We start from the raw sequence: 12,786 nt of genomic DNA, 5'->3' as shown, positions 1-12,786 counted from the left end.
TAACATCATGTAGCTACTGCTGTAGAGTTAACTAATTTAACTGGCTATTTATTAGCACAGCATTGCACTGTATTTAGATAGCCAGCTAACTTAAATGTTGCTAAGCTATCATTTTATCGTGTCGTTGATAGCTAGCCTATTCTACCTGGTAAACTAGTATCATACTCCCTATTCCCTAAAAAGGCCATGTACATTATGGGTATTCTGTTCCTGCTAGAATATATAATTTGCACACTAACTTTTTGTATTCTCTTCTAAGATTTTAAGTTACAAAATAGCAAAACAAAACTCCCCATTCAGTGCATTATAGGTTACTGTACGTACAGGGACGTTTTTGACATACAGCTAGTGTTATTAACTAGCTCGCTAGTATGCTTGGGCACCAGATAGCTACTGTTTAGATGTACATTATCTCTCGCTAAACATGCTAATTAGATGGCTAATTTGGAAACAGCATTGTGTTTAGACATTTTAGGTAATGTTGCTAAACTATGCTAATGCTGTGTAATTGGTAGCTAGCCTGCCTGTTTCAAAATTAGTGTCATACTCCCTAAAAATCGAATGATAGTATATTATGCGTGTTTTGTTTCTGCTAGGGTATGTCGTTTGGACGTCAGCGTATCGCAGTGCATTGTGGGATTTGGCGAGTATGCTGCCAACAAAACGGTGAACCTCCCAAAATAGTGTACTATTGTTCAGGTAATGTTAACGCTAGTTAAGCTAACTAGCAATCTCCCTCACGTCTCGTGTATCGCATTTAGATAGATGGCTAGTTCATCTAACGTAGCTAAAGTATATCATATTGTATCATTAAAATCCAAAATTAACACTAAGCAGCATGTTGAGCATCAAAAAAGAAAAGAAAATCAGCTGATCAAATGTAGTTTAGCCCCACCCTCTTTTCATATTCTCACTCAGACTCAGTAATGCAAAATCCTCCTTTGTCTCTCTCTCTCTCTCTCTCTCTCTCTCTCTCATGCCGCAGGAGGTCCATTCCAGCGTCTCTTCAAAGCCCAGCAGTGATGAAACATTACACCCGTGTTTTGATTTACCCCTCCGGAGCAGATCAGCTTCTCCACCCACCGTAACATCTCTCCAAAGGCAAGCCCGGATACCTGGAGTCATGCATCACACAGCGAATTAATCCAGGATCAGTTCTTGGCATTTCATATTCACTTCTTGAATGGTGAAGGGGATGTGATCCTAGATAAGCAGTCGTGCGAGGAAAGTGTGTGTGTGTGTAAGTGTGTGTGTCCAGTCTGTGCTATTAAAAAGAGCTGAGATTGGGCAAACAGGGCATTATTCAGCAGGCCAGCGGGACGTCCTGTTTGATCCAGAATAAGAGGGAGGAAAAACATGTTTTTCTAGGGTACTTTCCTGGCTTTATCCATAGAAAGCACTACGCACGCACACACACACACACACACACACACACACACACGTGTATGCATACATCTATTTTTTAGCCATTTTTCAGACGGCTGATCTAGGTCATGAAGGTTTTGGAAATGACCTGATAAGCTGAATCAGATGTGCTAAACTCTGCAGTGCTGTGATGCGATCTACGCATTTTAATCGACAGGCTGTGATTCAGGCAGCGTAATTAAGTCCACCCCTTAAAGGAAAAAAAACCCACCCTGAACGACTTATTAATCTTTATAATCAACACGGTGATTTATTTCATAATAAACTTCTGAGTTGACCTTTAAGTTTAAACTTCTTTCATCATCTCGTCTCACTTTGTTAGTACTGAAAAATAGTCAGAAAACGCTTTCCATTCCGGCTCACAATGCCGTCCAGCTACCTGCTGATAGCACTGGAGGCAGTGGGATTTAACCCTTGCTTCATCTTTACCTAAAAACAGCGATGTTTTAGTCCTTTAGTCTGTCCAGCTCTCTCGCCTCCTCATCTGTACACTCTGCTCAAACAGATCAGCTTCCAAAGCTTCAGCTGTCATATTAATACCACCGTCAACACCATCGCGCTAGTCATCTCGCAAACTGCTAACCAGCCAAGTCGTGAATTGCTAAACATATTTCAATATAAACGTATTTAATGTGATTTGGGGTGGAATTTAACTTTAAACCGCAACCAGAAACCTGGGCCTAAATGACAGTTTAGCCCAATAAAGTCCTAAAACACAGTTTAGCCCTTAATCATTATCGTGAAGGGTGCCAATATTTTTAGCATTGAAGCATAAATGCTGCTCGGAAAATGCCATCTTATCTCGATAGCGCCATTCATGCGAATATGAATCACACCGTTTTTTTTTTAAGTAATGATCATGTATTAGCTAGTCATGTATTATCTAGCCATATATTAGCTAGCCATATATTAGCTAGTCATGTATTAGATAGCCATGTATTAGCTAGTCACATATTAGCTAGCCACATATTAGCTAGCCACATATTAGCTAGCCACATAGTTGTTAGCTAATATATGTCACTGGTAGCTGAGTGAAATGAAAACAAGAATGACATGTTGAAGGATTAATACAAACATCCTTGTTCTTGCTTTTCATATTCTATGTTTTCAATGTCAAAACCTGGGGAAAGAGGGTGCAGGACTGAACTCATGTACGTGTCGGTCCGCTCTACACTGCCAGCCTGTGAATGCTAATAAAAGGAGCCGAGAGCGGACAGTCTGAGCATTATTCAACAGATCAGCAGGAAGTCGTGTTTGAGTCAGATAAAGGAGCTTTGCTTGTGACAGAGAGAGAGCGAGAGAGAGAGAGAGAGAGAGAGAGAGAGAGAGAGAGAGAAAGAACATGTATTCTGGGCTGCTTGCCTACGCCTGCTAACCTAACACAGTACAAAGATAAGCACATACACATCCTATGTTCTTTAAACGCCATTTCACTGGCGCAACCACGTTAGCAATGCTACTTAGCTAAACTCTCCAACTTCCACAACAATACTTAATAATACTTAAAAATCCTCTCATTATAGCCAGATAGCTAACTAAAGTAGTAAAGATTATGAATATTTATAAACAGTACTGAAAATCCTCTCAGAAAATCTGTCGTTCGCTCGTGTTAGCCAGCTAGCTAACCTACTGAAAGTAGTGTAGATTATGAACATTTTTGAACAGTATTAAAATCCTGTGTTAAAATGTGATATTCAGCTAGATAACTTAAGTAGTAAAGATGATAAACATTTATAAACAGAACTAAAATTCCCCAAATACTTAGGTTAGCTCATGCTAGTCAGCTAGATTTTATAAACAGGTCTGAGATTCCTCTCAGAAAGCTTGTCAAGTTAGCTCATGCTAGTCAGCTAGCTTGTTAGCTTACGTGATAAATTTGTGAACATTTATTAAATTTTTTTTTTTTAAAAAAGGACTGAGATTCCCCTCAGAAAGCCTGTCACGTTAGCTCATGTTCTCCAGCTAGCTTGTTAGCTTAAGTAGTAAACATTATGAACATTTATAAACAAGACTGAGATTCCTCTCAGAAAGCTTGTTAAGGTAGTCAGCTAGCTTGTTAGCTTAAGTAAGAAATTTATGAACATTTATAAGATAAAAAAAAAAAAAAAAAGGATTGAGATTCTTCTCAGAAAGTTTGTCAAGTTAGCTCATGTTAACCAGCTAGCTAAACTAATTAGTAAAAAATACAGTTTAACCTGAATGAAAATCCTCTCAGAAAGCCTGTCAGATTATCTTGTGTTAGCTAAACGGCTAGCATTCGCAGCGCTCGATCATGTTATAGAAGAATACGAATGTGACGTCTCTCAGGTGAGCACGTTTTTAGCGCTCAGACACTGTGGTGGTTTGAACACTGAAGTGTTGTCTGGTGAAGTTCAGCATGTCTCCCTGTTCCTGAGAAAAAACCGAAACACATTATTTATGTATTAATTAGCCGATTCTAACAGACGAAGCGTGAATGGCTGGAATTCAGACGGGAAACACTGCAACCTAGTTCGTTTTCCACGTTCATAAACTTCAAGTGTGCATGAACGATGGACTTCAACCTAATGTCCAGTATGTTATTCATTTTCAATTCAGTTCCGTTTTATTTGTATAGCGCTTTTAACAACGGACATTGTCCCAAAGCAGCTTTACAGAAATATATACATTCAGGATATAGGTTTTAAATGTATGAATTTGTCCCTGTTGAGCAAACCAGAGGCGACGGTGGCGAGGAAAAACTCCCCGAGATGATACGAGGAAGAAACCTTGAGAGGAACCGGACTCGGAATGGAACCTGTCCTCATCTGGGTGACACCGGATAGTGCGATTATAAATAAATCCCTTCTATAAATGTACTAATTCTACATGCTCAAATAGTGCAGTTGTGTAACCAGGAAGTTCATTACAGTTAAATGTGTCTTTGGTGTTTAAAGTTATAATGTAATAAAGTTAATAAGGCCCTGGGAAAATGAGTCCTGGTTACATAAAACCTTCGGAAAAGTTTACTTAATGTGTGTTAGCAAAAATATTGAACCGAGGAACACAGGACCCTTGGAACATAGGAATGTCCCTGTACTGAGACGAGCATTTCTCCATTTCATTTAAGCCTGTCCTTCTTCATAACATGTGGAAGTTGTTCAGGTTTTAACAGCGATGCTGTAATGGAAGTTGGCGATTTTGTGCGTTTAATTACTTACTTGGTCCGTAAAAGTAAAACCTTATGTGCTGCCTCCACTTGTGATCGATAAACACGAAAGTAGAACAGAGTAGAGTTTTACTGTATATCCAGCTTTCCTGAACATGTTAAGGTTAACTGGATGAAGTTCCCAATCCTGGTCCTGGAGAACGCACTGTCATGCACATTTGAGTGTTTTCCCTGCATTAACACACACACACACACACACACACACACACACTTCAACTCAGGAAGGACTGTTAATTAGCTGCTTAATTACATCAGGTGTAGGTGCAAAGAGAAAGGATCATAAGGTTTGAGCACAGTGAAGGTAATGCAACAAGTCTGAGTTACTTTTGTATCTGTCTGAATTACTACTGAATCTTTTATATATATATATATTTATTTATTTATTATTTTTATTTTTTTATGATGGCCCTTAGGTTGAGTGAATCAACACTCCTGGCTGTCTGAATTCTGAATTCATTATATGAATCAACTTGTCATGTTGCCTGAACGCTAAACTGTTTGAATGAATCGATTCTCAGACTGAATCCCCCACACTGAATCTTGTGAGTGAGTCGTTTATGTGAGTCAAATTTGTGAAGTCAATTTGTGAACACAAAACGGTTTGCCAGATTCGACTCTTTTTATAAGCGTTTGTGTGAGTCGACTCAGCAATGAATCACTAAATCCACACAAATGTGACTGGGAAATTTTGCTTTTTATTTATTTTTTAATAAAAGCACGTAAAAGCTCACTTATGCTCGAGCTGTACAAACAGGAGTCGATATTTCCGTTTGTTCGAATTAACACGGGTCCGTTTGTATAGTTCGACTCCTCAGAATGTCCGAATGCTGAGCCGTTTGTATGAGCCGACTCTTTAGACTAGACTAGACTGTAATGTGTATGGAAATGCATTACCATGCTAATATTTTACTCTGTATGTATTTTTTGGTGGTTGATATTAGGGCAATGCATTGCAGATGAGAAAAATAAACACATTATGTAATATCAGAGAGAGCAGAAATGATGGATTTTAAGGAAAGTGAAATGAAGAGAGTGAATGAGTCGAGAAGCCTTAAATAGTCTAGATACGGCCTGAAAACACACAAGAAATTTACATTTTTATATATGTTTTTGCTATTTGATTTATTTGGAGTTTGTCTTATTTTAGCAGTGAGAGTACACACCACCTCTTCACGTAACTTCGTTTTAAATTTAAAATCAATAATTTGCAGACTGAACAAAAGATGTATTACTGTATACCTTTTGCAAGCATTATTTCCTATAATAAAGCTTATTACAAATATGGCAAACAAGATCAAATAAAGTCGTTTTTATTCACAAGAACCTGGATAATCAGACACTCATCCTTCGGGTAATATTTGCTTTCGCCGCTAGATGGTGCTAAAATCCACTTTCCTGCATTGAAACAAAAGCAGCAGAGGGATTTAAAGGAATGAGTGTAAAATAATCCCACTGCTGATGTATGCAGTGTGTCAGAGTAGTACAGAGCCATGGTTAATGACTCTATGATGAATAAGTAAGTGCCTTCATGGCTATTTGCTGTTTTTGTAGATGAATGTGCAGTTATGGTTAAATGCAGAGATGTGGATACCTATAAAAAGTAAAGTGTAAAGAGTGAAGTGATTAAAGGTGAAATGTCTTTATTTAATCCAGACATCCTTTGAACTCATCTGTATAATGCTTTCGACTTATTATTGGTTTTCTCTAACCAACAGACCGCTAGACATGAAAAAAGAAACTTTTTTTTTTTTTTTTTTTTAACTGGTTTTATGCTGTTATAAAGGAACGGAATTAAAGATTTAACTCTGAAAGCAGAGTAGGGAAGTTTGCATTACTTAGCCCACGTGTTGGTTAAAATTAAACTGCTTAAAAAGTTCTTTAAATTAAAGTATAAAAAAGTTATTATAAGCAACAGCAACAATAATGCACCAGCTTCAGCTTTATACATATATATATATATATATATATATATATATATATACACACACACACAGTATACATCACTTTCAACCTGTATGCTTATAGAAAAAAGGGTTCTTTGTGTAGTTATGAGTTCTTAGCCTCCTAAAATGTTTCCAGATTTGACCTTTTAAAGAGAAAGCTTCATTATCCGGCGTCTTGTGAATAAAAAACAGCTTCATTTGACCTTGTTTTTAATGTTTTTATATTATATTATAGGTAATAATGGTTATAAACGCTATACAAGGTTTTTAGTCTAATAAATGGGTTCTAGTTTGGTCTACAGGAGACCCCTTATTGGACCCAGAAGTGTAAAGAGAGTTCTCACTGTGAATCCAAGTCCCTGTGGGATGGGAACTAAATTCCATTTAACTAGTCACTGCTTTGTGATGTCATCAGTGTGCGCCTCTTGCTTCTTGATCCGCTTGAAAATTCCCTCCGGAGACACCAGCTGGATCCCTGACAGAAAACCTGTTTTCAGTTCTACTGCATTTCACTTGTTTACTTGGCGTTTACTTGGTGTAAATACGGTACAAGTGCAGCGAGGCAGGGTTTCAGTATGTTCAGTAAATAAACAATGTTGATGAATTTTTTTACAAACTAAAATGCAGAACAAAACTTTTGGCCCCATAAAGCCACCTGATGAACCTGGAGACGCACACCGAGGACATCACGCGGTAGAGACTGGTTATAAAGAATGTCGTTTCAGGAAATACAGAGATGTTGCTCTAGGAACATGTCCTGCTCGATAAAATCACGTTCATCTCAATCTTCTCAGGAGTTCAACTTTGTGTTCACGTTTAACCTTCCTGGTTCATTACTGTCCAATTCCTGTGTAAATGTACATGTGGGGAAATACGTTATTGGCTTCATTTGTTTTGAAATAAGTGTGTGTGTGTGTGTGTGTGTGTGTGTGTGTGTGAGAGAGAGAGAGAGAGAGAGAGAGAGAGAGAGAGAGAGAGATACAGACAGAAAGAGAGATGGAGAGACAAATAGATGGAGAGAGACCGAGTGAGAGAGCAGGGAGACAGACAGACAGAGAGAGAAACATACAGACAGAGAGACGGAGAGACAAAGAGACAGACAGACAGAGAGAGAAAGAGACAGAAAGAGAGATACAGACAGAAAGAGAGAGAGACAAATAGACAGAGAGAGCAGACAGAGGGAGAGACAGAGAGAGAGAGAAAGAGAGAGAGAAACATACAGACAGAAAGAAAGATAGACAAATAGATAGAGACAGACAGACAGAGAGAGAAAGAGACAGAAAGAGAGATACAGACAGAAAGAGAGAGAGACAAATAGACAGAGAGAGCAGACAGAGGGAGAGACAGAGAGAGAGAGAAAGAGAGAGAGAAACATACAGACAGAAAGAAAGATAGACAAATAGATAGAGAGAGACAGACAGGGAGAGAGCAGGGAGACAGACAGACAGAGAGAGAGAGAGAGAGAGAGAGAGAGAGAGAGAGAGAAACATACAGACAGACAGAGAGATAGAGAGACAGATAGAGAGAGACAGACAGGGAGAGAGCAGGGAGACAGACAGACAGAGAAAGAGAGAGAGAGAGAGAAACATACAGACAGAAAGAGAGACGGCGAGACAAATAGACAAAGAGAGACAGACAGACAGACAGAGAGCGAAAGAGATAGAGAGAGACAGAAAGACAGAGACAAACAGTGAGAGAGATGGAGAGACAAATAGAGAGACAGACAGACAAAGAGACAGAAAGAGAGACAGAGAGAGAGATGGAGAGACAAAGACAGAGAGAGAAAAACATACAGACAGAACGAGAGACAGAGAGACAAATAGACAGAGAGAGAGAGAGAAATGGAGAGACAAATAGACAGACAGACAGAGAGACAAACAGACAGAGAGACAGAGACAGGCAGAGCGAGAACTGAAGAGACAGAGAGAGAGACAGGGAGAGAGAGGGAGAAAGACAGGGAGAGAGAGACAGTGAGTGAGAGAGAGAGAGAGAGAGAGTATTTAAGAATTTTATCATACACGCTTCCTTTTCCTTGTCTTCACTTTCTCTCAGATGCTGCAGTAGAAAATAAAAGATGAATAATAAGAAATAAAAGACTTCCGGTGTGTTTTGAAGGCCGCGTGTGCAGTTCTGCTGGTTTTGTTGGTGGTGTGTTGGTGTATTGATGCCGTTACAGCTCCTGGAAGTTGCACACAGAAGTTTTGGAGCTCATTCTGCTGCTTTAGTTAAAGCCCCGCGGTGCCGCTGATGGCTCGCGCTCCTCCTCCAAAAGCCCCGCGGGGGCACGAGATGCTTCAATCAGATTATTGGCCTGGATGGGGAGTGTGTGGAGGTGGGGGGCTATAGAGGGGCTTCGGGGTGGGAAAGGGGTGAGGGGGAGAGGGGGCTAGGTAAGAGTCCCAGGGATGCTCCTCTCCTCATTCACTCCCCTCGCGCGGAGAAACACAGCAGCACGAGACGCGGAGCTCATGCGCGCGCGGTTTGTTCACGGTTTAGAGTCGGACCTGTTGCTGACCTGTTGCAGGTTTTTTTTCCCCCTTCCATGCAAGCTGACTACAAGGACCTTATTCGTGGACTGTTTAGATGTTTGTCCAGCTCCGTGTCATGTAAAGTTAAACGTCTGTTGTTGTTGTTGTTGTTGTTGTTTTTTTGTAAGTCAAGGAAAAATAAATAAGACACACACGTGCATGTAAACAGTGATCGTGAGAGTCGCGTTTGGCAGCATGGCGGACACGCACCGCACCGTTCACCGGATTCCTGTCATCCCGGAGCTCTGAGAGCGGACAGGAGCGGGATCAGGAGCCGGGGGAAGATCAGCCGGGAAGCGCCGAGCCGCGATGGTGCTCACGCGCTGCGCGTTCATGCGCGCGTGCCTCACTCTGCTCCTGCAGGCCAGCCAGTGGAGCGCGAGGGAGAGCTCGAGCTGCGACCTCAACAGGAAGGTAGCACAAGTTGTTTAGTTTTCAATAATAATAAAAAAAAAGACCAACAACACTGAATGCAATTTATTCTATTTAGACTTAAAATCTTATTTACGCATCATTTATATCAATGCATCGAATCCAAGTGTTTACTTAAAGGTTAAAAAGTTAGGTTGTGTCATTACACGACATGCCGCAATGCTCTGACACGTTCTCGTAGCTTGTAAAACCTGTTGCTTTTAAATTTGTGCATTTTCAAAATAAGCTATTTTAAGCATTTAAACCGAAAAAAATAATTTTACACTTTGCCTTTTATTTATTTATTTATTTATTTTTTAAAATCAGATTAAATCATCCTATGTACTTTTTTTTATTTTTATTTTTTTAAAATATAGTAAATATTGCACCCTAACTTTCTCCTATTGGCATCCATTTGTGCATTTTCACGTCAAGCAATCTAGACATTACTAAAGCAACCAGTTTAACAAGCAACAACAACAACAACAAAATAACAATTAAAAGCGCCTCTTTTTTTTGGTCCCGTTATGTTTCAGTTCAATTAAATCATCCCACGTGATTGCATTATTCTGGTTGAATGGAATGTGTCAAGATGTCCAGCAGAGTTCATTAATGTTTGCTGTCCTGCGACGTGTATTGCATTAAATGACATATTAACAGCCCATTACGGCAGTTAGCGGCTTTCGAATAAACACCTGGGGGGTGTTATTTCCTATATTTGGGAACATTTCCTATATTGTGCAGTCACACACAATTGAAGTTAGCCTGTAATGCCTCAACATCAACGTGTAATGCCTCAGGTGTCATATTTTACCAAACAGATCATATTGTAATAAAAGTCATATTCAGGTAGGAGTAATGAGTCTTTCTGAAATTCAGCATGGATACTAATTTATAACGCCTTTAGAACAGGTTTCAGATCAGTCAGAGTGTGTGTGAGTGATCACTGACTCGTTTATTCACAGCAAAGTGAGCTCAACTCCTTCCTGTGGACGATCAAGCGTGAGCCGCCGTCGTATTTCTACGGCACCATCCACGTGCCCTACACGCGGGTTTGGGACTACATCCCGGAGAACTCCAAAAAAGCCTTCCAGGAGAGCAACATTGTGTACTTTGAGCTGGACCTCACTGACCCGTACACCATTTCGGCACTGACGCGGTGCCAGCTACTACCGCAGGGCGAGAACCTGCAGGACGTTCTGCCGAGAGACATTTACCGCCGTCTGAAAAGGCACCTGGAGTACGTCAAGCTCATGATGCCGTCGTGGATGACTCCGGATCAGCGAGGAAAGGGCCTGTACGCCGATTACCTGTTCAACGCCATTGCAGGCAACTGGGAGCGCAAACGACCCGTGTGGGTCATGCTCATGGTGAACTCGCTGACCGAGGCGGACATTAAGACGCGTGGTGTTCCCGTACTGGACCTCTACCTTGCTCAGGAGGCGGAGAGGATGAAGAAGAAGACGGGAGCTGTGGAGAAAGTCGAGGAGCAGTGCCATCCTCTCAATGGGTTGAACTTCTCGCAGGTGAGTGATTCTCACGCTCACGTGTGCAATTCTGACACGAATGTTTTGAAAAATTACTCGGATGTCGTACAGATAGAGCTGTAAATTCATGATCTCGTTTGACAACAACTACAAGAATCCAATCTTCCAATGAATGGACCCTCGAGGAACGTTCTTTCCTAAAAAAAAAACGACTGATGGTCAGATTTTCCGCTAGCTGGCATGTCTTCTGGTTCTCTTTATCCAACGTGAGACTTTTTCCAAAGAAGATATGTCCGCCATTGAAAGTGCTGTCTCTGCGATATTAGCGCTGAAATATTACCACAAGCCCTTGGGAGGGAAAGTGCTGCAGTGTTGGGTTTAAAGCTTCACGGGGCAGATGAGTGGCTGTGGCTGGTGGAGGGACAGGGGGCCACAGCAGGTGTGGGGTTTCTATCAGCTGAACAAATAGTCTGCTTCTGGCGTGTCTTCCGTTATTAAGATAAATTTGAGAGTAATGGTTTTCGTCTGAATCGTACTCAAAACGCCCTTGTTGCAGGAGTCGGCTTATTAGGCGCCCGCAATTACGAGTGTCCTTCAAAGCACACAGAGCCGCTCAGAAATCATGCAGCGGCCGCTGGAATTTGGGGCTAATACAGGGACGGAACTAAGGGGATTACTCACGGCAATTTTAAGCTAACACTCAGAATGCTAAATACAGAGACGGCACTCATAGACATCAGGTCTGTGTTGTGTAGTCGGCTCTGTCCTGCCGGTGTAATTGCTGTTATTATCATAGGACAGGCCGAAGATTGTCTGAAATATTTCTTTGTGCCTTGTCGAGGTTCGTAAATACAATCGTAGAAGATGAAACTCTGATTCCTAAGACTTTCACTCTCAGAAATTAAGCTACCAAACTGTACTTTCCCTCGCTGCAGTTTTGTCTGTTGTAGGCGAGGCTACTGTCGTAGCTTGTGGGCGTGGCCTGTCCATTTTTGTAGTCACTCTAAGAAACAGCAGTGGCTATATGGAATTTCTAAAGCTAGCTAGTTGGACAAAGCTAGTTCGATTACGCGCTGGTCAGTGTTCGATTCACGCTAACTTGCTAACTGTACTAGCCACTCAGCTCCGCAGAGGAATGAATGACATCAAGCTCGGAAGGAAGTCGAAGGTTTTTCTTCGTAACCTCTCACGGATTTAATGAAAGTTCGAAACCATGGTTACGAGTTTTTCGTGTTCAACTTTAAATGGTAGCTAGAGTTGCGGGTTGGGTCTTGGGGAAGCGAAGAAACGTCAGACCACACGTGTCATGAGGGATCATTTGAACCAGTTGTTTTTCGATTCACTGTTTTATGAATCCAAACAATTGTTTGTTTAGTTTGCATGGTCTTACCTAATTTGCATAAAATTGTACCTAGAAAATGAACAATCCCCGATGGCTTTGTCGCTTGCACTATATCTCAAGCTTGCAAGTGAACGATGCGTATTAAAGGCGCATAAACGATCGATGGTACCAGAGTGGCGACAAGGAAAAGTTTCGGAAAGGGCGTGTTTCGGTAAACGTGTATATTGGTCATCGTGGAAAAGCTACCATAATATATTTCTAAAGAAAGCTAATAATACAGTAAAGACAGGAAAATATCTGTTTAAGTAGCTTCCCATTATAATTATAGCTTGGGCTGAAAAGATATACTTCCTGAAATGCAGCCATTTTTGCACGGTGAACCATCCCGAACATAAAAATTATGAACAAAACTAGCATCCATCACCAAACCGCTTGTCATTCGGAGTTAAATATGTTTCGTTTA

The 12,786-nt window shown here is 40.9% G+C and overlaps 1 protein-coding gene across 1 annotated transcript in view; it reads left to right on the top strand.

Annotated features, from left to right (window-relative positions):
* The first annotated feature begins 8,871 nt into the window (after positions 1-8,871).
* trabd2a (TraB domain containing 2A) overlaps positions 8,872-12,786 on the top strand; it is a 62,090-nt gene continuing 58,175 nt past the window's right edge. Inside the window, exons 1-2 of the mRNA XM_053618077.1 lie at positions 8,872-9,497; positions 10,460-11,020. Of these exons, the coding sequence (XP_053474052.1) occupies positions 9,393-9,497; positions 10,460-11,020 (666 nt within the window). The 5' untranslated portion in view covers positions 8,872-9,392. The remainder of the gene's footprint in view (positions 9,498-10,459; positions 11,021-12,786) is intronic.

The sequence above is a fragment of the Ictalurus furcatus genome, chromosome 28 (genome assembly GCF_023375685.1).
Source record: "Ictalurus furcatus strain D&B chromosome 28, Billie_1.0, whole genome shotgun sequence".
In the NCBI taxonomy this organism is placed as follows: Eukaryota; Metazoa; Chordata; class Actinopteri; order Siluriformes; family Ictaluridae; genus Ictalurus; species Ictalurus furcatus.
The sequence above is the reverse complement of the archived record's forward strand: the minus strand, read 5'-3'. Positions and strand labels throughout refer to the sequence as shown.